Source organism: Leopardus geoffroyi, chromosome A2, assembly GCF_018350155.1.
Source record: "Leopardus geoffroyi isolate Oge1 chromosome A2, O.geoffroyi_Oge1_pat1.0, whole genome shotgun sequence".
NCBI lineage: Eukaryota > Metazoa > Chordata > Mammalia > Carnivora > Felidae > Leopardus > Leopardus geoffroyi.
Genome location: NC_059331.1, coordinates 56,820,110 through 56,846,537, shown reverse-complemented (window position 1 = coordinate 56,846,537; position 26,428 = coordinate 56,820,110). Strand labels below are relative to the sequence as shown.

Here is a 26,428-nt window from a genome sequence, read left to right as displayed (position 1 = left end):
GCTCTGCAAAACCTAACTCATGACCTGGTTGGAAAAATGCCCAAAATGTTAAATGTCCAAATGACCAGCTCACAGACACGAAACAGGCCCAGGTCCTTCAAGCACCATCAATAGCTCTTAGCTGATCAAAGGGGGAAGCGACACCAGAGAAGGCTCAGGCAGAGGGCTCACAGAGTAATGGGTGCAGGTTACAGGCTGTGGAGCCTGGAGCCACACTTTTATGTCGAAGGGGACTGAGTGTGCACACACCTGTGTGGGACTGTATTTTGCTCATGTGACACTTTCTCTATTCCTTGTGCCCTTCACCCGAGCCCCCCCCTCCAACTTCTTGCCTGTCCCCTTAACCCTTACAGAATTTAGGTCACCAACTCTAGACTAGGCAGAAGAGAGAGGGAGAGTAGTAGTCATTGACCAAATCTCAGAAGGCAGAATTACACAAGGATCTTGGGGAGAAAGACAGGGTCTTTCATTTGGGGGCTAAAAATATCACTACAATGATCCAGGAATTACAGGGACAGTCCGTGCTTGAATGTTCTCACTGATCTAGTCTCCTGTCTCCAGGCACCTGTGTCCTATAGCCATGTGCCTTATTCCTCTGCACCAGGATGGGAAGCACCCTGGCGGATCCTGACACCTGAGCTCTCACCCCACAGTCGTCCCTCCCACAAAGGGCTCGCAGCTCTGGGGCAATTCCTTTGCAGAGAGACCAAAGGGCCTCATGGTGCAGAAGACACTGAAATCAGCCAATGAGGCTCCGAGGTGATACACACCTCCTTCTCTGCCCCACAAGGACCTGGAGAGCATAGGCACCCTGAGCGGACCTGATCCATGTCAAATGAACAAAGTACAGGCCTCAGCAGCTCTTCCTGCCCCAAAGTCCCTTAGTCCACATACTCACCTGCCAGCTACCCGAGATTTGATCCACGATGTGGGTTTTTATTAATTCTAGCACTCTCAGAGCTTGATCTTGGACATACTGCATTTAAAGGCCACCTTTCCCAAACAGAACCCTTTTTTGGGGCAAATATGAAGCACTTTCTTAAGAGCCAGCAGGGTGGTGCTTTCCTTTACTCACCATATTCTTCTGGGACTTGCATCCCAAAAAGACCCAGGCTCTTCAGTTTCTCTAATGTTTCATCTGGGATTTTTCCCTCCCGGTCAATTCTTTGAGAGTCCACTGCCAAGAGAAAATATTTGATTAAGTAAAACAGAAGCTATGTTTAGACAAATAAAAGTAAACAGAACAATTTCCCCAGGTCAGAAACTTCAAAACGGAGTGGTCTGGTCAGTTACTCAGCAGGTGCTCAAGCTCACCTAATTAATCAGTCCAGCCAGTACTTGATTTTGAAAAATGACCAGGGGTGTCTGGGTGGCTCAGTCGGTTAAGCGTCCGACTTCGGCTCAGGTCATGATCTTGCGGTTTGTGAGTTCAAGCCCTGTGTCGGGCTCTGTGCTGACAGCTCAGAGCCTGAAGCCTGCTTCAGATTCTGTGTCTCCTCCTCTCTCTGCCCCTCCCATGTTCATGCTCTGTCTCTCTCTGTCTCTCAATAATAAATAAACGTTAAGAAGAAAAAAAATTTAAAAAAATAAATAAAGAAAAAAAAAATAAAGAAAAATGACCAGTACCAGGTAGTGTTCTGTGTCTGGGTGCTATTCACATGGGTGTATTTCCTGCGTAAAACTCCAGCAAATTATACAATATAAACTTTTCTGAAGGCATACTCTACCTGAATTTTTTATTACCATTACCTTCTAGAAAATTAGAAAATAAGCATGCAACTTCCAAAACTGTCCAAAAATGTGAGGCTAGACAGCCAAATTCTGGGCACTATCTGGACCCACATTCACCTAGTCTACAGAAATCACAACTGTTTCACCACAGCCCACAGGTTCTGAGGGTGGCGTAATCTGTTTAACACCTACTCACTTCCCTTAGAGCAGAATTAATGCCCCAGCGGCATTAAGTCTATAATTGTGCACTTTATACATACACAATTTTGCCTGAAGCAAGTTCAAATGCTCTTTCAAACTGTCAGCAAATTAAATTTCACTACTAATATAAATTTGAAAAACTATCATAACCTGCACTTGGGAATTTTTATGCACAGAGGTCACAAAGGAGAAATACACATTCCCCCCAAAACTCCAAACCTCTCATTTTTTTATTTACCTTTTTTATAGCTTTACTGACATATACAAGTGGCATATAGTAAACCTTACATATTTACAGTATTTCATTTGTTGAGTTCTGACATCTGCCCATGAAACTACTCCCACCAAATAAATAAAGAATAAAAATTTCGTTTTCCACCAAGTCTCCTCATGCTCCTTTGTGATCAATCCCTCAGTCCATTTCCAACCCCAGGCAACCTCCTTTTTGTCTGTAGATTAGTTTGCATTTTTGAGTTTTATATAAATGGGATCACACAGAATGTATTTTGGGGGGCTGGTTTCTTTGACTCAGTATGATTTTGAGATTCATCCATATTGCTGCATGTTTCAGTACTTTATCATAATACTTTTTACTGTTCAATACTCTACCGTATGGTTAAAACCAGCTTATCCATTCACCTCTCGATGGACATTTGGATGGCTCTCAGGTTTTGGTTCTTAGAAATAGAGCTTCCACGAACATTCATATGCTCATTTTGCACAGCTCTGTCTTCATTTCTCTTGCATCACTATTTTGGAGTGGAATGCTTGGGCTGTACGGTAGAGTATGTGTAATAAGAAACCGCCAGGATCGGGGCGGGGGGGGGGGGGCTCTGTTTCCAACGGAGATGGAGAACCAGGGACTGGAATGATCTCCTTCCACAACACACTAAATGCACAGGGCACTGGGCACAGCACACAGGAGAGCAACATGTCACCAGTAGAGAATTAGCCCTAGATCATGAATTCTCAACAAGGGCAACAGCACTCCCCAAGGTATAAAAAAACTGGGTCTGGCGTGGAGCAGCCAAAAATATATTTTTAATGTATAAAGACCAGAAATACAAATAATACACAAACAGATATTTGTTACAACTGTGGCATTAAAGTCTCATTAGTAGGGTGTAAATAGGGGGACATAAAGGACTGGAGGAGAGGGGGCAATAATGAAAAACAGGTTGAGAAACACTGTTCTACAGGCTGCTGTACTCCCACCAACCGACACTTAAAAGCAGGCCTTGACGAAAACCAAAGACACCACCAAAGTTAGAGGTCAATATCCCTGAGGGAATATTGATGCAAAATCCTCAACAGAACACTAACAAATACTGCATTCAGTAATATAATAAATGGACCATTCACTGTGATCAAGTGGGATTTATCCGGGGATGCAAAGATGGTTCAATATCTGCAAATCAATGTGATACATCACATTAACAAAAAGGATAAAAATCATGGGAATGCAAGCTGGTGCAGCCACTCTGGAAAACAGTATGGAGGTTCCTCAAAAAACTGAAAACAGAACTACTCTATGACCCAGCAATTGCACTACTAGGCATTTATCCATGGGATACAGGTGTGCTGTTTCGAAGGGGCACATGCACCCCCATGTTTATAGCAGCACTATCGACAATAGCCAAAGTATGGAAAGAGCCCAAATGCCCATCGATGGATGAATGGATAAAGAAGATGCGGTATATGTATATAATGGAGTGTTCCTTGGCAATCAAAAAGAATGAACTCTTGCCATTTGCAACTATGTGGATGGAACTAGAGGGTATTATGCTAAGTGAATTAGTCAGAGAAAGACAAAAATCATATGACTTCACTCATATGAGGACTTTAAGAGGCAAAACAGATGAACATAAGGGAAGGGAAGCAAAAATAATATAAAAACAGGGACGAGGACAAAGCATAAGAGACTCATAAATATGGAGAACAGACAGAGGGTTACTGGAGGGGGTGTAGGAGGGGGGATGGGCTAAATGGGTAAGGGGCATTAAGGAATCTACTCCTGAAATCATTGTTTCACTATATGCTAATTTGGATGTAAATTTTAAAAAATTAAAAAAAAATTTCTTAAAAAAGCACTTAATAAAATTCAACATCCATTTCTGATTAAAACTCTCAACAAAGTAGGGATAGAAGGAACTTAACATAATAAAGGCCACAGATGACAAACCCACAGCTGAGTGTGAAGCTAGCAGAAGTTGGTTCATGAGGTTTAAGTGGAGCCGGCTTGGGATTCCCTCTCCCTCTCTCTGCTTCTCCCCAACTCATGCACGTGCATGCTCTTTCAAAGTAAACATATAAAAAAAATAAAAAGCTTGTGCACAGCAAAGGAAACCATCAACATAAAAGGCAACCTACTGAATGGAAGAAAATATTTGCAAATAAGAGATCTGATAAGGGATCAATATCCAAAATACATAAAGAACTCAAAGCTCCATGTCAAAAAACAATCCAATTAAAAAATGGACAGAGGATGTGACTAGACAGTCCTCCAAAGACAGCATACAGATGACCATTAGACACAAGAAAAGATGCTGAACATCATTAATCATCAGGGAAAAGCAAATCAAAACCACAATAAAATGTCACCTCAGGCATGTCAGCATGGTTAGTACCAAAAAGACAAGAAATAACAAGTGTCGGTGAGGATGTGGAGAAAAAGTAACCCTTGTGCACCATTAGTGGGAATGCAAAATGGTGCAGCCACTGTGGAAAAACAGTATGAAGGTTCCTCAAAAATGTTAAAGTAGAACTGCCATACAATTCAGTAATTCCACTTCGGGGTATTTGTATCAAGGAAGCAAAAACACCAATTTGAAAAAGTACATACTGCCTCTATCTTTACTGCAACGTTATTAACAATGGCCAAAATACAGAAGCAAATTAAGTGTCCATCAATAGATGAATGGATAAACGGATGTGGTATGTACATATACAATGCAATATTACTCAGCTATAAAAAAAATGAAATCACGTCATTTGTGACAACATGGATAGATGGAGAGGGTATCATACTTAGTGAAATGAGTAAGACAAAGACCATATGCTTTCACTTATATGTGGAATCTAAAAAACAAAACAACCAAAACAGAAACAGACTCACAGACACAGAGAACAATAAGGTGGTTGCCAGAGGGGAGGGGGGATGGAGGGCTAGGCAGAAGTAGGGGAAGGGAATTAAAAGATATAAACTTCCGGGGCGCCTGGGTGGCGCAGTCGGTTAAGCGTCCGACTTCAGCCAGGTCACGATCTCGCGGTCCGTGAGTTCGAGCCCCGCGTCAGGCTCTGGGCTGATGGCTCAGAGCCTGGAGCCTGTTTCCGATTCTGTGTCTCCCTCTCTCTCTGCCCCTCCCCCGTTCATGCTCTGTCTCTCTCTGTCCCAAAAATAAATAAACGTTGAAAAAAAAAAAGATATAAACTTCCAGTTACGGTGGGGGGAGACACAGGGATACAATGTACAGCATAAGGAATACAGTTAATAATAGGTAACAACTTTGTATGGTGACAGATGGGAGCTAGATTTATACCAGTGATCACTTTGTAATGTACATAAACGTTGCATCACTCACTAGATTGTTTACCTGAAACTAATAATATATGTTAATTACACTTCAATTAAAATATAATAAAATAAAATGATCATTTAACTATAAAAAAGGATAAACTGGTCCTCAGGCAGTATTAAGCAATCCAATTTAATTCTGCTGTTGTAGACAATATAGGACCCTCTCTTATATTCAAAATAATTTTAAGAGGCATTATCAATAGTGTCTAGGGACTTTTTATTTGCAATAATTTTGGTATGTAAATATGAGTATTTTATATCTCATTCCTTGTTAACTGGTACATAAAATGCACACATTTCCTACTGTGCTCTCATTTCTACATAAAAGAATGGTTTCAGACAACACATGAACACAACGAAAACACTTTAACTTACTCTTTGGGTAGTGGGGGAGAGAGCAACCCTTCAAAGGATCAAACTGTTCCAAAGTAATTTACCGTACCCTAGAACAAAGCTTAACATCACACACACACACACGCACGCACACACGCATGCATGCACGCACCTGGCACCAATGATGTGGAACCCACAGTGACTGCTACCCAGTAGGAAACTACCAGGCACATGCAGAAGCAGGGAAATATGACTGACGGTCTGACAGTGAAAAGAAACAACAATCAACTGAACACGACTCATAAACAACACAGATAGTAGACAAAGACATTAAAAGAGCCACTATAACTATATTCCAAATGCTTGAGAAAGTTAGAAAAAATACAAGCATGTTAAGGAGACATGGAAGAAATAGAAACATACAAGTTGAACTTCTAGAGAACACACACACACACACACACACACACACACACACACACACACACTTGGAGTCCCCAAAGGAGGGTGGGGGAGGACAGGGCAGGAGATGTGGTGCTAAAAAAATTTTAAAGAAATAATGGCCAAAAGCTAATCAAAGTTGGTCAATACTATGAACACACAGACCAAAGAACCAAAGTTCAAAGAATCCCAAGCAAAAGAAATGGGAAGAAAACTACACCAACACATATTATAATCTGATTTTCCTAGACCCAATCAAAAGCAGCCAGAGAATAAAGAGACGTTATGTAAGAATGATAAGATAGCGGCAGACACCTCGCTGGAAACATTAAGTCAAAAGACAGTGGAGCAAAGCCTTCAAGGGGCTAGAAGAACAATACCGTCAACAAAGAAATCTTTTCTGATGAAATAAACTTCACACACATAAAACTTGAAAACATTCATCCTGCAAAGCTACACAAGAAATATCAAAAAAGTCTTCCCATGGAAAGGGATGGTACCAGAAAGAAATCCAGTTACACTGGAGGAAATGAAGATTAGAAATAGCAGGCAGACAGGGGCGCCTGGTGGCTCAGTCGGTTGAGTGTCCGACTTCAGCTCAGGTCATGGTGTCACAGTCCGTGGGTTCGAGCCCCATGTTGGGCTCTGTGCTGACAGCTCGGAGCCTGGAGCCTGCTTTGGATTCTGTGTCTCCCTCTCTCTCCTACCCTCTCCCGTTCATTCTCTGTCTCAAAAATAAATAAACATTAAAAAAAATCTTTTTTTTTGAAATAATTTCAGATTTAAAGAAACGTTACAAAAATAGTATAGAGTTCCTATATACTCTTCATCCCGCTTTTAAGAGAACCTTGTAAGAACTAGAAAAAATTCTCAAAATTAGGAAACTGGCATTCATACAATATTACTAACTCACTTCCAGAATTAATTTCACTTCTTATCCATTAATGTCCTTTTTCTGTTCCTGGATCCAATCCAGGATTCTACATTGTATTTAGTGATGTCTCCTTAGTATCCTACAGTCTGTGAGAGTTCTTCAGTGTTTCTTGGTCTTTTGTGGCCCTGATACTTTTGAAACACCAGTTACTTTGTAGAATGTCCTTCAATTTGGGTTTGCCTGATGTTTTGACACGACTAGCCTGAGGTTATATGTTTTGGGCAAGAGTATCACAGGGGTTATGAAGTCTTCTCATGATTTGGTATATCATATCAGGGGGTACATGATGTCACTAAGTCTCACTACTGGTGATACTAACCTTGAATACTTGTGCAAGGTGGTGTTTGCCAAGATTCTCTATATAAAGTTACTATTTTCCCCTTTGGAATTAGTAAATATCATAGGGAAACTACTTTGAGATCATATAAACAAACTGCTTCTCCTCAAACTTTAACCCGGTAACACTAGCATCCATTAGTGGAACCTGGCTACAACAATTTTACTATAGGGTGTGCCTCATGATAATTTTGTATTTCTACAATCCCTTCTATGCTTATTAAGTGGAAGAGAAACCCACTTGGAGTATAAAACACAAATCGGTCAAGAGGATGAAAACAACATACTATACTAACACCAATCAAAGGACAGCTGGTGGGGCACCTGGGTGGCTCAGTCGGGCTGGGTGTCTGACTCTTGATTTCAGCTCAGGTCATGATCTCATGGTTCGTGAGATCGAGCCCTGCATCGGGCTCTGTGCTGCAGTGCAGAGCCTGCTTGGGGTTCTCATTTTGCCTCTCCCCTATGCATGCTTGCTCTCCCTCTCTCAAAATAAGCAAAGAAAAAAAAAAAAAAAAAAAAAAGGACAGCTGGAGTAGCAACACCAGGCAAAGTAGATTTCTGAACAAACGCTATCATCATGGATAAAAAGATCATTTCATTTCATAAGGACTCAGCAACTCAACAAGCAGACAAATAATCCTGAATTTTCATGCACCTGATACCGAAGCCTCAAAATACATGAAAAAAACCTGATAGAAATAAAAAGGAAAAAAACATACAACCATGCCGGAAAGGTCAACATCCCTCTCTCATTAACTGATGGAAAAAGTCGCTAAAAAAATTTGTAAGGATACGTTAGAACAACACTAACAGCCAATCTGTCCTAATTGACATTTATAGAGCACTCGACCAAACGATGGAAGAATATTGTTTCAAGTGCACATGGAAGAACACCCACAAAGTAGACCATATTATGGCCATAAAAATTTTTCAATAAATCTAAGAGAACTCAAATTATACAATGTTCTCTGACCACAAGGGACCACTTTTTAGAAATCAACAATGGGAATATCAGCACAAAGCCTACAGTCTTTAAGAGGATAAAGAGATAATGGGGCACCTGGGTGGCTCAGTCAGTTAAGCCTCTGACTGGCTCTGGTCATGATCTCACGGGTTGTGAGTTCGAGCCCCATGTCAGGCTCCATGCAAACAGCTCGGAGCCTGGAGCCTGCTTTGGATTCTGTGTCTCCCTCTCTCTCTGCCCCTCCCCTGCTCACGCTCTCTTCTCTTCTCTCTCTCTCTTTCTCTCCCTCTCTGTCCCTCTCCCACTCATGCTCAGTCTCTCTTGCTCTCAAAAATAAACATAAAAAAATTTGTTTAAAGAAAAAAAGAGGGGGCGCCTGGGTGGCGCAGTCGGTTAAGCGTCCGACTTCAGCCAGGTCACGATCTCGCGGTCCGTGAGTTCGAGCCCCGCATCGGGCTCTGGGCTGATGGCTCAGAGCCTGGAGCCTGTTTCCGATTCTGTGTCTCCCTCTCTCTCTGCCCCTCCCCCATTCATGCTCTGTCTCTCTCTGTCCCAAAAATAAATAAACGTTGAAAAAAAAAAATTAAAAAAAAAAAAGAAAAAAGAGGATAAAGAGATAAGATTATAAACAACTTCAAGTTAGTAGGCTCAACATCTTTGATAAAATGAATAAATTCCTTAAAATTTATGAACCATCAAAGTTCACAGAATTATATAATCTAAATAGCCTTATATCTATTAAAGAAATTGAATTAGTTAACTTTCCCATTAAGAAAATTCAAGGCTCAAATGGCTTCAATGCTGAATTCTGCCAAATATTTAGGGAAGAAATAACACCAACCTTACACAAGGCCTCAAAGAAACTTTAAGAGGAGGAAACACTTCCTGACTTAGTCTATATGGCAGGCCAGCGTTATTCTGATTTTAAAAAATCACAGAAAATTAAACTGCAGACAAATATGTCCAGGAACACAGATGCAAACATTCTTAAAATTTTAGCAAACTGAACCCAACAATGTAAGAAAGCGTAATAACATCACGACCAAGTATGAATTATCCTGGAAATGTGAGGTGGGTGAGCAATCAACATGCAATTTACCAGGTCCATAAAGACAGAAAATAATCACCTCAAGAGATGTAGAAAAAAGCACTGGACAAAATTCGATACAATTTATGATGACAATGGTCAGCAAACTAGAAATGAAAGGAACCTCCCTTAACCTAATACAGAGCGTGGACAAAAGCACAACTAACGTCACACCTAGCGGTCAAGACTGACTGCCTCGCCGTAAGATCAGGAACAAGGCAAGGAAGTCTGCTTTTGCTACTTATGTTCAACACCATACTGGAGGTTTTAGCCACCACGATGAAACAAGTAAAGAAAGGGAAACCAGACTGGAAAGAAAGAAAGCAAACTGCCCTTCACCAACACCACTGTCTATGCAGAAAATCCTCCACGACCTACCCAAAAAACTCCTAGCACTAATAAATGAGTTGAAGAAGGGGTTTCTTTCCAGGTTTTCTCTTTATTAGCATTTCCATTTTGTTCATACATTCTTGACTTTCTTCATGTCTACCATGGGTTCTCTGAGCATCTTTAAGACAGCAGGTTTAAAGTCTGGTCCTCCATCAGATCTTCTACAGAAACAGTTTCTACTGTTTCGTTGGTTTTGTTTTGTTTTTCTTTGAACAGGCCATTCTTTCCTGCTTCTTTGTATGCCTTGTGATTTTTTTTTTTTTTTACTGGAGATGTGAATCTGATAAAATGTGGTAACTCTGGAAATCAGATCTTCCCTCTCCCCCAGAGTTTGCAGGGTTTCTGCTTCTGCTTTTTGTTCTTTTAATTGAATATATTTGATATGTAGCATTGTCTAAATTTAAGGATACTAGGGATACCTGGGTGGCTCAGTCTGTTAAGTGTCCAACTTTGGCTCAGTTCATGATCTCACGGTTCATGGGTTTGAGCCCCGGTATTGCGCTGTGTGCTGACAGCTTGGACCCTGGAGCCTGCTTTGGATTCTGTGTCTTCCTCTCTCTCTCCCCTCCCCTGTTGTGTTCTGTCCCTCTGAAAAATGAATAAGCTTTAAAAAAAATTTTTTTAAAAGCTTAAGGATACCACATGTTGAATTTGATACATTTATATATTGCAATAAGATGGCCATTGTAGCCTTAGCTACTGCTTCTATCGCATCATATATTTTTCATTTCTTTTTTGTGGTGGGAGTAAGACCTTATGCCTTAGCACATTTGGGGTTTATAATACAGTTTTGTTGTCTATAATCACTATACTGCTAAAGACTTATTTATCTAGTAGTTGCAAATTTGTATCCTTAAACATCTCTCCTGTACCGTCAGCCCCTGGTAACTACCATGCTACTGTTTTTAGGAGCTTGGCTTTTTTAGATTCCACATGTAAGTGATGTTTTTTGTTTTTTTTTTTTTAATTTTTTTTAACGTTTTATTTATTTATTTTTTATTTTTTTATATATATATTTTTTTAAATTTTTTTCAACGTTTTATTTATTTTTGGGACAGAGAGAGACAGAGCATGAACGGGGGAGGGGCAGAGAGAGAGGGAGACACAGAATCAGGAAACAGGCTCCAGGCTCTGAGCCATCAGCCCAGAGCCCGACGCGGGGCTCGAACTCACGGACCGCGAGATCGTGACCTGGCTGAAGTCGGACGCTCAACCGACTGCGCCACCCAGGCGCCCCACGTTTTATTTATTTTTGAGAGAGGGAGAGACAGAGCATGAACAGGGGAGGGTCAGAGAGAGGGAGACACAGAATCTGAAACAGGCTCCAGGCTCTGAGCTGTCAGCACAGAGCCCGACGCGGGGCTCGAACTCACGGACCACGAAATCGTGACCTGAGCTGAAGTCGGCCGCTTAACCGGCTGAGCCACCCAGGCGCCCCAAGTGATGTTTTACAGTATTTGTCTTTCTCTGGCTTATCTCACCTAGCATGATATCCTCAAGGTCTATCCATGTTGTTGCAAACAGCAGGCTTGTGTGTGTTTATATACGCACATAACTCACACTTTATTCATCAGTTGATGGGTACTTAGGTTGTTTCCACAGCTTGGCTACTGTGATTAATGCTGCAATAAAAATGGGAGTGCACATCTCTCTGATACCCTGTTTTCATTTTCTGTTTTCTTTGGATATATATCCAGAGGTAGAACTGATGGAACCTTTGGTAATTTTTTTTTTTTTTTTTTTTGGTAGGCTCAATGCCCAGCATAGAGCCCAGCATGGAGCTTGAACCCACAGTCCTTAGATCAAGACCTGACCTGAGATCAAGAGTCAGACACTTAACCGACTGAGCCACCCAGGTGTCTCCATAATTCTATTTTCTTTTTCTTTCTTTTTTTTGGGTGGGGGAGAGGGGAGGGCACAAGTGAGTGAGGGGCAGAGAGAGAGAAGTTGGGGCTTGAGCTCACCAGATGTGAGGCTCAAACTCCTGGACCGTGAGATCATGACCTGAGCTGAAGTCAGATGCTTAATGACCGAGCCACTCAGGCGCCCCGTATTTTCACTCAGGGAACCACTATGCTGTTTTCCACGATGTCGGGAACAGTCACATTCCCATCAAAAGGGTACACGGATTCCCTTTTCTCTACATCTGTGTCAACACTTTTATCTCATCTTCTTGATGACAGCTGATCTAATAGGTGTGAGCTGATACTTCAGTGTGCTTCTGATTTGACTTTCCCTGATGACTACTCATGTTGGGCACCCCTTGTACCTGTTTGCCATCTGTATGTCTTCTCTGGAAAATGACTAGTTCCTCTGCCCTTTTTTAAATTGGATTGCCTGAGTTTGCTACTGAGTTGTAAGAGTTCTTTACGTATTTTAGATATTAATCCCTTATCCAATATATGGTTTGCAAATATTTTCTCCCAATTCTTAAGTGATGGTTTCTTTTGCTGTGTGGAAGTTTTTAAGTTTGCTACAGTCCCATACGTTGATTTTTGCTTTTGTTGATTGTACTTTTGATGTTTGGATTTTAAGAAACTGTTTTTTTTTTTTTGTTTTTTTTTTTTTTAAACAGTGCCAGTGATCAGCCCCAGGTATAAATCTAAGGCCTTCTCAGGTCCTTCCTGAGTCTATGCCTTTCCCTGGGCATATGTGGTGACTTTCTAATTCCCCCTGTATATATGATTGCTTTTGAATGTCCTGGTCTTCAATCTGGTTCCCAAAAGAGGAAAAAGAAAAATGAAGGGGGTGGGGGGGGAGAGACAAGAAAAGACACAGCATCCCCTGACTGTCACTTTTGCTACAGGGGTAAGGGTTTGCAACAATAAGAGAAGGTGAAAAAATGGTCTCTGCCTTTTGGTCTGTATCTCTGTGATCAGAAGCAGCAATCAGAGCACAGATCCCTAATACTTGACGGCCAAGGTGTTTTTGTCTCCTCTGGCTCCCACAAGCTGAGTGCAAGCTGCTCCAGGAGCAAGTGCACAGCTGACTACTTTGGGGCTGGGGTGGGGAATGGGTAGCTGTGCTCAGAGCTAAAGTAAATGGACTCCAGAGTTCCCAAAACAGTTACATCACACAGATTCTGCCACTGTTGTCCAGGTGGGGAGACAGATCCCTGGTGCTTCCTACCACTCTGCTATTGTCCCAGAATTCTCTGGTCAATTGATTTTGGCAAAGGTACCAAGTGAATTAAATGAGGAAAGGATAATCTTTTCAGCAAATATTGCTGCAACAATTAGACAGTCATATGCAAAAAATCCTCAAATTTTACCTCACATCATATATAAAATTAACCGGAAAAGGGTCATAAATCTGACTGTTAACACTTAAAAATATAAGCCTTCTAAAGTAAATATAGACAGAAATCACCAAGACCTTAGGTTTGGCAGATTTCTTACATAAAATACAAAAAAAAAATATGAACTACAAAAGAAAATAAAATTGTACTTAAATCAATTATTAAAAACATTTGCTCTTTACTTAACAAATACTATTCTCTTTTTAAAAGTTTATTTATTTATTTTAAGAGGGGGGGAGGGGCAGAGAGAATCCCAGGCAGGCTCTGTGCTGTCAACGCACAGCCTAATGCGGGGCTCAATCTCATGAACTGTGAGATAATGACCTGAGCCGAAATCAAGAGTCAGATGCTTAACCGACTGAGCTACCAAGGTGCCCCAACTTTTGCTCTTCAAAAAGATAAAATGATCAATGAAACCAGAAGCTGGTCCTTTGAAAGAATGAACAAAACTGATAAACCACTAGCCAGTTTGATCAAAAAGAAGAAGGAAAGGACCCAAATAAAATCAAGTATGAAAGAGGAGAGATCACAACCAACACAGCAGAAATAAAAACAATAATAAGAGAATATTATGAGCAATTATACACCAGTAAAATGGGCAATCTGGAAGAAATGGACAAATTCCTAGAAACCTATACACTACCAAAACTGAAACAGGAAGAAATAGAAAATTTGAACAGACCCACAACCAGTAAAGAAATCGAATTAGTAATCAAAAATCTCCCAAAAGACAAGAGTCCAGGGCCAGATGGCTTTCCAGGGAAATTCTACCAAACAATTAAAGAAGAGTTAATACCTATTTTTTGGAAGCTGTTCCAAAAAACAAAAATGGAAGGAAAATTTCCAAACTTATTCTATGAGGCCAGCATTACCTTGATTCCAAAACCAGACAAAACCCCACTAAAAAGGAGAACTACACAACAATTTCCCCGATGAACATGGATGCAAAAATCCTCAACAAGATATTAGCCAACCAGATCCAACAATACATTTAAAAAATTATCCACCACGACCAAGTGGGATTTATGCCTGGGATGCAGGGCTGGTTCAATATCCGCAAAACAATCAGTGTGACTCATCACGTCAATAAAAGAAAGGACAAGAACCATATGATCCTCTCAATACATGCAGAGAAAGCATCTGACAAAATACAACATCCTTTCTTGATAAAAACCCTCAAGAAAGTAGGGATAGAAGGATTACACCTCAAGATCGTAAAAGCCATGTACGAAAGACCCAATACTAATATCATCCTCAATGGGGAAAACCTGAGAGCTATCCCCCTAAGGTCAGGAATAAGACAGAGATGTCCACTCTTGCCATTGTTATCCAACATAGTATTGGAAGTCTTAGCCTCAGCAATCAGACAACACAAAGGAATAAAAGGCATCCAAATCGGCCAGGAGGAGGTCAAACTTTCCCTCTTTGCAGATACTCTATACGGAAAACCCAAAAGATTCCACCAAAAAACTGCTAGACTGATTCATGAATTCAGGAAAGTTTCAGGATACAAAATCAATGCACAGAAATTGGTTGCATTCCTATACACCAACAATGAAACAACAGAAAGAGAAATCAAGGAATCGATCTCATTTACAATTGCACCCAAAACCATAAAATACCTAGGAATAAATCTAACCAAAGAGGTGAAAAATCTCTACACTGAAAACTATAGAAAGCTTATGAAAGAAACTGAAGAAGACACAAAAAAATGGAAAAAGATTCCATGCTCCTGGATAAGAAGAACAAATACTGTTAAAATGTCAACACTACCTAAAGCAATCTACATATTCAATGCCATCCCTATCAAAATAACACCAGCATTCTTCCTAGAACTAGAGCAAACAATCCTAAAATTTGTATGGAACCAGAAAAGACCCCAAAGAGCCAAAGCAATCTTCAAAAAGAAAACCAACACAGGAGGGGTCACAATCCCAGACTTCAAGCTGTATTACAAAGCTGTAATCATCAAGACAGTATGGTACTGGCACAAGAACAGACACTCAGATCAATGCAACAGAACAGAGAACCCAGAAATGGACCCACAAACGTATGGCCAACTAATCTTTGACAAAGCAGGAAGGAGTATCTAATGGAATAAAGATAGTCTCTTCAGCAAGTGGTGCTGGGAAAACTGGGCAGCAACATGCAGAAAAATGAACCTAGACCACTTTCTTTCTTTTTTTTTTTTTAATTTTTGTTTTTTTAACATTTATTTATTTTTGAGACAGAGAGAGACAGAGCATGAACAGGGGAGGGGTACAGAGAGAGGGAGACACAGAATCTGAAACAGGCTCCAGGCTCTGAGCTGTCAGCACAGAGCCCAACGTGGGGCTCGAACTCACGGACCGTGAGATCATGACCTGAGCCGAAGTTGGCCGCTTAACCGACTGAGCCACCCAGACGACCCAAACCTGGATCACTTTCTTACACCATAACAAAAATAAACTCAAAATGGATGAAAGACCTCAATGTTAAGACAGGAAGCCATCAAAATCTTTGAGGAGAAAGCAGGCCAATCTTGGCTGCAACAACTTCTTACTCAACACGTCTCCAGAGGCAAGGGAAACCAAAGCAAAAATGAACTATTGGGACCTCATCAAAATAAAAAGCTTCTGCACAGAGAAGGAAACAATCAGCAAAACTAAAAGGCAACCGACAGAATGGGAGAAGATATTTGCAAATGACGTATCAGATAAAGGGTTAGTATCCAAAATCTCTAAAGAACTTGTCAAACTCAACACCCAAAAAACAAACAATCCAGTGAAGAAATGGGCAAAAGAGAGGAATAGACACTTCTCCAAAGAAGACATCCAAATGGCCAAGTGACACATGAAAAAATGCTCAACATCACTCATCATCAGGGAAGTACAAATCAAAACCACAATGAGAGACCACCTCACCCCTGTCAGAATGGCTAACATTAACAACTCAGTCAACAACAGATGTTGGCGAGGATGCGGAGAAGGAGGATCTCTCTTGCACTGCTGGTGGGAACACAAACTGGGGCAGCCACTCTGGAAAACAGCATGGAGGTTCTTCAAAAAATTAAAAATAGAACTACCCTATGACCCAGCAATTGCACTACTAGGTATTTATGCAAGGGATACAGGGATGCTGTTTGGAAGGGGCACATGCACCCCCATGTTTATAGCAGCACTCTCAACAATAGCCAAAGTATGGAAAGAACCCAAATGTCCATCGATGGATGAATGGATAAAGAAGATGTGGTACATATATACAAAGGAGTATTACTCAGCAATCAAAAAGAATGAAATCTTGCCATATGCAACTTTGTGGATGGAACTAGAGAGTATTATGCTAAGCAAAATTAGTCAGAGAAAGCCAAATATCATGACTTCACTCATAGGAGGACTTTAAGACACAGAACAGATGAACACAAAGGAAGGGAAGCAAAAATAATATAAAAACAGGGAGGGGGACAAAACAAAAGAAACTCTTAAATATGGAGAACAGAGGGTTACTGGAGGAGTTGGGGGAGGGGGGATGGGCCAAATGGGTAAGCGGCATTAAGGAATCTACTCCTGAAATCACTGTTGCACTATATGCTAACTAACTTGGATGTAAGTTAAAAAAAAAAATGAATTAAAAAAAAAAAAAAGATAAAATGAAAAGTCAAACCACAGACTAGAAGGAGAAAAATTTTGCTAAACAGATATTGGGCAGAAAACTAGCACTGAGAATAAAGACTTCTTATAACTCAACAGTAAGACAATCCCATTTTTTTTTTTAATGTATAAAATATCTGAAAGACATTTCACCAAAAAAGATACACAGATTGCAGGTAAGCACATAAGATGCCTAACATTATCAGTGATCAGGCAAATGAAAAGTATAGCCACAATAGTTACCACAAGACACCCACTAAAGCGGCTAAAATAGAAGACAGACCATAAAGGGGCGCCTGGGTGGCGCAGTCGGTTAAGCGTCCGACTTCAGCCAGGTCACGATCTTGCGGTCCGTGAGTTCGAGCCCCGCGTCAGGCTCTGGGCTGATGGCTCAGAGCCTGGAGCCTGTTTCCGATTCTGTGTCTCCCTCTCTCTCTGCCCCTCCCCGGTTCATGCTCTGTCTCGCTCTGTCCCAAAAATAAATAAACGTTGAAAAAAAAAAAAAAAAAAAAAAAAGAAGACAGACCATATGAAGTGTTAGTGAAAATTTGGAGCAACGGCAAGTATAATACTCCACTAGTGGGAATGTTAAGTGGTAACCACAGTGGAAAACAGTTTGGTGGATAAAGTTAAATGTGAACCTATCTTGTAATCCAGACATTCCACACCTTCGTATTTTCCCAAGAGAAATGTGAGCATATGTGCACCAGACTCATAGAAAAACACTCACAACACCTTTTGTGATAGCTAAAGTCTGGATGCATAATGAATGTCAATTAATAGGTGAATGAATAAACTACGGTATATCCACACAAAGAAATACTACGTGGCATTAAAAGGGATGAACTATTAGTACACACAACACAGACGAAAACTGAAAAGTTATACTGAAAGCAGCTAGACAAAAACATATGTAATGTAGAATTCCACTTAAACAGAACTCAAGGAAACGCAAACTTATCTACTACAGACATCAGATCACTGGTTGCCTGGGGACAGGAGGGGATGAAAAGGGCAGGAGAAAATATTGAGGGGTAATGGATAGGTTTATTAACGTAATTATGTTGATGGTCCCTTGGGAGTACATATATATCAGAATTTATCAGACATTACACTTTAAATATGTGCAAATTACACCTCCATAAAGCTTATGAAAACCCTGACAAATCACATAGTAAAAGTTTAAGTAAAAGAGCAAGGAACTAAGAAAAGATACAAGAAGATAATCACTAAACCAAAAACAGAAGTGTTTCTAAATAAAAGATATTTATACACAACTAAGCAACTTTTAAAACTAGCAACGTAACAACACTTAGTGATACAAAATTTCTCAAAATGTGTAGGGGGGGGTGGAGAGGGGAGGACTAACATGCTTCCAGGGAGTCCACAGGGCCAAAGCTATTTTAGCAATGGTAAAATTTTCTTTGCCTTTTTAATTCTATTCCTGTCATGAGTATACAGTGGGGTTTTCCAAGGACTACACGAAATATATCATAGATTAAATGCAGAAACAGTTCTGGGAATCCAGCTGGATCCTGGTTCCAGTTAGATTCTGATATCTGTTGCATATAACAATAAGCCAAATATTTAAAAGATCTGCAAAACTGTAAAACCATACCACTCCTATTTTTGTTTGTTTATTTGTTTGGAATTAAATATTAGGGGCACCTGGGTGGCTCAGTCAGTTGAGCATCCAACTTTTTTTTTTTTAATAATGTTTATCTTTGAGAAAGAGACAGAGTGTGAGCAGGGGAGGGGCAGAGAGAGGGGGAGACACAGAATCCGAAGCAGGCTCCAGGCTCCAAGCTGTCAGCACAGAGCTCGACACGGGGCTCGAACTCATGAACTGCAAGATTGTGACCTGAGCCGAAGGACGCTCAATCAACTGAGCCACCCAGGCGCCCCGTGTGTCCAACTCTTGATTTTGGCTCAGGTCATGAAACCAGGGTCGTGGGATCAAGCCCTGCACTGGGCTCTGTGCTGAGCATTGAGCCTACTTATGATTCTACCCCTCTCTCCCTCTCTCTCTCCCCCTCTGCCCCTTTCTCCCGCTTGCGCTCTCACTCTCAAAAAAAAAAAAAAAAAAAAAAAAAATTAAAAAATAATTTAAAAAAGGAAATATTACTTGTCATTTAAAATATTGTTTCTGTTAACATGTAATGGGCTTTTCATAATTTTAAATAAAGTAATAAATGAACACAGTAATTTTTAAATTTCCCAGTTTTGATCTTCTAGCAGGGCACATGTCCCTAGAGAAAACCCACATCAAAAAGAACTCTGGAGTCCTCAGTGCTAGAGAGGTAGTCCCGGCTGTGTGTGAATCATCACTGAGCTCCCCAGAGAGCTCTGTCCACCGAGGGGCCGCAGCTCCATCCCAGGGCTGGCTGCCAGCTCTAAGGGAGGCATCCCGCAGGCTGTACTGGGGCCGTCAAAACCTGAGCTCCGCAGGCTGCCGGACTATTCCCGGTTCCTAATGAGCTAATAGAGAGTAAATCTTTAAAAACATTTACAGCATTTTTATACTGCCACACAACCAAGCACATGATCAATGGATTTATATTCTATAGATCTTTGGTTATTTTTCTTTTCATTTTTCTAGTTGTTCATTTTATTATAGTTTACGAAAGTGTTGGTCTGCAACAGTTTGGAAATGTGATCCTTCATCACAGAAACATTGAGAAGCACTAAACTAGATGCCTTGTAATTAAATAGCATTTATAAACTGGGATGATTCTCAAAGCAAAATATTATCAATAGATATTATTTCCCCATGATTAATGATATTCAAGACAGCTCCCATATGAGTATTGCTTCTAATGTAAATATCTAAACAACCATCCTTAAAATGGAAATGAGTAACAATAAAGATCATACATACCCTCTTCAGTGAAGAATTTTTCTACAGGTCCCACAAACTGATTGATTTCATTAAGTTCATCTTGGCTAACTTCTGGAAATGGGAAAACTTCTTTCTAAAAATGATAAACATTGACTAAAAATTTAATGGTTAACAACCTCCCAGAGTGGTAATATCAGTCAAAAGGGGAGGAAACAGGGCACCGGGGTGGCTCAGTTGGTTGGACTCTGACTCTTTTGGCTCAGGCCATGATTCTGCACGGAGTGTGGAGCCTGCTGGAGATTCTCATGCTCTCTCTCTCTCTCTCTGCTCCACCCTCCCCCCTTCGCTCTCAAAAAAAAAAAAAAAAAAAAAGGGCAGAGGTAGGAAACAGTTGGTAGATTCTGTGTCCAGTAGGCGGGGCCTTACTCACTGAAGAAGTCAGAATGCAAATTCTAGAACAGGAGTTGTGCGCAGGACTCCACCACCCATGGAGATCCTCCCTCCAACTTGAGCAGGTTTATTCTGGATTTGGATCAGCTTTCCCAATCAGCAACAAGTTATGTGGAGTGTCCCACAAAGCAAAGGGCCCCAACACTTCAAAGCCTTGGGTTTTGTTCCCTGCTTTGCAGCCTGCTAACTGGGTGGTCTTGGCCAACCCCCTTCACCTCTTCGTATGCCATCCATAACATGCAGGTAGTATTTACTCAATGGTGTCGTGAGGATTGTGAAAAGGAATAGACGGGAAAGCTCTCTACCGATACGTAAAATTCTACACTGGTTATTTTGTGAGTTCAAAAATGTTACGCCGACAAGAACACACTGTGGTGACAAGGCCACGCATCCCGCCAGGTTCTCACCCGGCTGCGTACGCCGGCCTCCATCCCTCCTGTTTGATAACACCTGCTACCTGTAGGGAGGGCCACTGCAGGTTGAGCCAAATCAGCCTGAATTCAACTCCGACTCTTCCACTTACATGTGCGACTTGGCCTTTCTCAGTGTCAGTTTCTCTTCTGTTACAGAGGACACTTCAGAAGGTGAGGCTCTCAAGAGACAAGGTGTATCCTGGAACCCAAAGTAACTGATTATCCATATGAGATACTGGCTCTGCTCTGGTCTCTGGCCTCACAGCCTGGAAAACAGCTGAGCTTCAAGTCTCTGTCTCAAACTGTCAAGTGCCCAATGTTTCTGGCCGGTCTAGGATTCCTCACTGGGTCGTCACCATATATTGCCTAAAATCTCCTGCTGTGCTCTTAGGCCCTCTGGCTTTCTGGGCTCCTGCTACCCCTCAGCTGCCAGCACAGCACAAGTACTTGGGACTTGAGAAGTGAGGTCGCCAATCACAGGCTGCCAGCCTCCAGGAGCCCTGCCTCTCCTCACGGCACCTCCCACCAAGTGTTCAAGAAAGGTCTTCAAAGCAGAGGAGTCATCAATCTTCCCCCTCCAGCCTCTCGTGTGGCTCATCAGCCACTGAAGCCTGTCCGCTCTAGTAACATGCTCCCAGGTCTGTTCTCTCCTCTCAGGACCCATGATTCCAGGCTTGTGGTGGATCCCTATCCAAAAATGACAGCAGACTTAAAGGAATTCCTGTCCCCCACCCCCAGGCCATCCCTTACTCTGCCCTCAAGATGGTCTAGAAGGAAAATACACTGAGATTTTCATCGTCTCAGAACAAAACCGGTTGCTTAGCAGAGCATCTAGAGGCTCAACCCAGGCCCTTCACAGCCTCATTAGTTCCTGTGGGCCTTGTGCATTAGGCTGTGCTAGAGGAAGATTATTCAGTGCTGGTACCAGTGAGCAAGAGAACAGCCTGAGCTAACTGGCCGCACCTATAACCAAAACCCTTTGGATGTGGATTTGTAGGACTGCTACAGGAAAAGAGATCTCAAGTGCATTTAAGAACAGATCTCTGATAGCAAAGTTCAAAAACCTAATGGGGTGCCTTATAGATGTTAGGCTTAATTTCTATTTAGCAGTTTTAACATTCTTAAAGCAGTGGAACCTGTTTTTCAAATAAATCTACTACCGGGGCGCCTGGGTGGCGCAGTCGGTTAAGCGTCCGACTTCAGCCAGGTCACGATCTCGCTGTCCGTGAGTTCGAGCCCCGCGTCAGGCTCTGAGCTGATGGCTCAGAGCCTGGAGCCTGTTTCCGATTCTGTCTCTCCCTCTCTCTCTGCCCCTCCCCTGTTCATGCTCTGTCTCTCTCTGTCCCAAAAATAAACGTTGAAAGAAAAAAAAAAAAAAAGTTAAAAAAAACCCACAAAAACAAACAAATAAATCTACTACAGAAGCCAAATATGAAAAACAGGTAAAAGCGAAGCTGCTGTGGTGGGGGATGGGGAGGTCACCCACACGCCTCCCATTCGACTCTCCATTGATCCCTGCAGTAGCCGCTGGGACACTTCCTTGAATAGCAAGGGTCGAACTGCGGGCAGTGTGACAGCTACAGGCCTAGAGGATCTTGAAGGTTTTTCTCTCTTCTGAGATTCTTAGCATCTCAGATGCCATGTTTCTGCTCAAACCCCAATGATGCTGTGAGAGGAGGTTGGCCTGAATCAGGGCAGTAGCAGTGGAAGGGCTTAAAAGTGGTCACATTCTAAATATATCCTGAAAGTAGAGAAAACAGGATTTGCTGTTGGCTTAGATGCGGATTACGAGAATAAGAGGCATCAAAGGAGACTCCAGGCGTTTGGCCTGAACAAGTGGAACAGAGGCCCCACCATCTATGATAAAGAGGACTGGTGGGAGGAATAAGATTGGGTGGAAAGACCAGGAACTCAATTTTAGTATGCTAAATCGCTAAATCTGAGGTGCATATTAGACATCTAAGTGGAGTTTTTGAGTATAAAGGCAGAGATCAAGAGCCTAGAGTTCAGGAAGTCTGAGCTGGAGAAATAGATCTGAGTCACCAGGATATTGACAGTATTTAATTTTTTTTTTAATGTTTGTTTATTTTTGTAAGAGAGAGTGTGAGTGGGGTAGGAGCAGAGAGAGAGGGAGACACAGAATCTGAAGCAGACTCCAGGCTCTGAGCTGTCAGCACAGAGCCCGATGCAGGGCTCAAACTCACGAACCGTGAGATCATGACCTGAGCTGAAGTCTGACGCTTACCAACTGAGCCACCCAGGCGCCCCAGGATATTGACAATATTTAAAGCCACAATACTAAATTAGATTAAAGGAAGAATTGTGGATAAAAAGAGAAGTCTACAGACGGAGTCTCAGAAAACTCCAACTCTGAAAAACACACCCATGAATACAGAGAACTAAAGGGTGCCAGAGAAGGAGGTACGAGAATGGGCCAAATAGGTGAAGAGGAGTGGGAGGTATAGGTTTCCAGGGATGAAAGGTACAGCAAAGGGAACATGGTCAATGGTATTCTAACACTGTTGTATGGTGACAGATGGCAGCTACACTTGTGACGAGCCTAAATATAGACTTGTCAAATCACTATGTTGTATACCTACAACTAATGTAACGTTGTGTGTCAACTATACTTCAATTAAAAAAAAAGAAAAAAGATACACCTTAAACTAATATAACAGTGTTATGTTAACTATACTGTAATTAAAAAATAAATAAATAAAAAAATAAAAAGTTAGGGGAGCCTGGCTGACTCTGTCGGTAGAGCATCTGACTCGTGACCTTGGGGTAATGAATTCAAGCCCACATTTGGTATAGAGATTACTTTAAAAAAAAAAAAAAAAAGGTTAAAAATAGGACCACCCTACAATCCAGTAATCGAACTACTGGGGATTTACCCAAAATATACAAAAACACTAATTCAAAAAGATACACACAACCCTGTATTTATTGCAGCATTACTTACAATGGCCAACTTATGGAAGCAGCCCAAGTGCCCATCGATAGTTGAATGGAAAAAGATGTGGCATATGTGTACAATGAAATATTATTCACCCATAAGAAAATGAAATCTTGCCACTGGCAACATGGATGGAGCTAGAGAGTATTATGCTAAGTGAAATAAGCCAGAGAAAGACAAATGCCATATGATTTCATTCATGTGGAATTTAAGAAACAAAACAAACGAGCAAAGGGAAACAAGAGAAAGACGCAAACTGAGAAAAAGACTCTGAACTACAGAGACTAAACAGATGGTTACTACAGGGGAGGTAGGTAGGGGGGATGGTTACAACAGGTGATGGGAATTAAAGTGTACATTTACCATGATGAGAACTGAGTAATGATTAGAACTGCTGAATCACTGTATTGTACACTTGAAACTAACATAACACCGCATGTTAACTATACTGGAACTAAAATTAAAAACCTAGACAAAAAGAAAAAAAAAATTCCCAACTCTGACTGGGCTAGTCAGACTGGCCACTGTTTACAGGGTAAGGAGCCAAGAAACAACCAGGAAAAGTGACAGAGAAGCATTAGCCAACGAAGTAAACAGAAAAGCCAGAAGAGATTTTTTTTTTTTTTTTTTAGAAGGCAGGAGTGATGAACTGTGTCAAATGCCAGAGATGGATCAAGTAAGATGAGAAACCACCACTAGATTTGACAACAGGGAGGTCACCACTGATCTTGCAGGAGAGCAGTTTTAGCAGATTGTTAAGGACAGAAGCCTGAATGGTATGGGGGCAAGACGCAGCAGAGAGGAAACAATCACTGATGTAGATGAGAAAGGAGAGAATTACTGGATCAATGAATCCCCGAGGAGGTGAGAAGGCAGGGGGTCTAGTGATGAGGTTGGTCTTTGCCAAGAGTAGATAGTTCGTCCACAGTAAGAGCGTAGACCGTATGGGCATGTGTGGGGAAGAGGGGTAAATGTGGCGGAGGTTCTCACCCGACTGTATGTACTTTCTCAGTGAAACAAGAAGCAAAGTTCACAGGGGGGTGTGAAGACAGGGGAGGTGGTGCAAGAGGCTTCGAGAAAGAGATGCATGAAAGATTCGGGGTTTTTTCACTCATGTGCTGGAAGGCATGACATCCCAGGGCTGAGTGCCCAAGGGCCCCAGGTTCTGGGAAAAATGGTTTCTCAAATGTTAAAACCTGGGTTTGTACTTCCTAGCAGGGCAAACCACTCTGAATTTCAGCTTCTGCAACTGTAATGCCTGATTAGAGGAACAGTCTAAAAGAAAACACCAGGGAGTAACTTTAAATAATACAGTATCCGCCAACATTTCAGCCTACCTCAAAGCATTTGACACAAATGTCTGCTTTACACTGCACTTTTAGGAGTGGGCAAGTACTACTTTTACTATTTTGTAGATTAGCACACTCAGGCACGGGAAAGTGAAGTGACTAATCCAAGTGGTGAGTGAAGCCGGCATTAATTACCTACCCTGCTGCCTCTTGCATCAGCACGGTACCTGACAGTTTACAAAGCATTTCCACACACTATAAATGTCACTTTACAACACATCTGTGTGAGACAGCACACATCACTAGCTCCACTTTCAGGCTGAAAGCACTGAGGCTCAAAGTTACAGGACCAAGGACCAAGGTCAAATCCCTAAGAGGACAGTGAGTGCTTGATAATGTAGCTGTTACTACTGACAGGGTTGTACGACCTATGGAAGGGAAGGGATAGGGAAGGCAACTTGAAGCCAGACTGCCGGGGAGCCTGGGAGCCTGAGTGACAGAGGGACGCGCTGGAACTCAAGCCGTGAAAGCTAAGGGGCCCCTGGAAGAGGACAGAAGAGCGCCAGGGTCTGAGCTGTGTTTTAGGAATCAGATAGGAACCACCGCACATTCCGGGGCCAGAACGCCGAGTCGAGTGACCACCTCGCCTAGGGTTTCCCAAATTGAGCTAACAAGAATTAGCTGGAACATATGTCACAACCACAGATGGATTCTCAGGACCCCGTCCCCGGGACTCTTCCCCTTCCCTGGAAAGGTTCCAGCGGGGCTCAGGAACTTGGGAACTTTAGCACGCCCCTCCACCCCCGCCGCCCCGACGGGTATATAGGTCAGCCAGGTATGGGGACTCTCACTCACTCCGACCCCTCTTTTCTGCTAAAGGGCAAAAAGCGAGAGGCAAGAGCTCAAGGGTCGACCAGGGCTCGGCGTTACCTTCTCGATTTTGCCCAGGAAGAGCTCCTTGGCGAAAGCCCGGCTCGGCGGACTAGTGCGCAGCAGGCGCCGGCTCGCTGCGAAGGCCACCAGGGCCCGGCAGGCACGCGCCGCCGCCGCCCTGCGCAAGAGGAGCGCCACCGCACTCATGCTGCTGAAGTCGACCGCGCCACCCCCGCGTCGGAGGCCTCCTTTTTGAAGCCCCGGTCACGTGCACGCGACTCGCGCCGCCGGATGACGTCACCGGCCTGAGCCCAGCCGCCGGTCTGCACCGCCCCGCCCGCCGCCTCTGCGCTTGCGCGGCCTTCCGCCGGGGAGGGGGAGGTCGCAGGGGGTGGGGTTGTTGCCGTGTTGGCGGCTTCGTGCTCGGCTTCGAGGGGCTGCTGCGAAGTGTTTGTTTTCAAATGCCGGTGGGTGGTTGTGTCCCTGCCAGCCGGGGGAAACTTATCAGGGACGCCCATTCCCTCTCGCCAGTTGTGGCGCTGAGGACGCCGCATAGCGAAAGAAAAGGAAATGGGGCGGGAGGAATTTACAGTATTGGTTTATCTCTGGGGGGGAGCTCAGTAGGCGTAATGTTTTTTAAAAAAGTGAATGGTGGATTCCTTTTGATTCATGGCTTTCGTGTATGTT

The 26,428-nt window shown here is 42.4% G+C and overlaps 1 protein-coding gene across 2 annotated transcripts in view; it reads right to left on the bottom strand.

Annotated features, from left to right (window-relative positions):
- Nucleotides 1-26,039, bottom strand: part of ACAD9 (acyl-CoA dehydrogenase family member 9) — a 48,074-nt gene extending 22,035 nt beyond the window's left edge. The window contains exons 1-3 of one of the 2 annotated variants that reach the window (XM_045493980.1): nt 25,799-26,039; nt 19,800-19,893; nt 1,076-1,177 (exon numbers count right to left, since the gene is read on the bottom strand). In XM_045493980.1, the coding sequence (XP_045349936.1) occupies nt 1,076-1,177; nt 19,800-19,893; nt 25,799-25,948 (346 nt within the window). In that variant the 5' untranslated portion in view covers nt 25,949-26,039. The remainder of the gene's footprint in view (nt 1-1,075; nt 1,178-19,799; nt 19,894-25,798) is intronic. The other variant, XM_045493981.1, reaches the window with a different exon arrangement.
- Between the last annotated feature and the right edge of the window lie 389 nt (nt 26,040-26,428).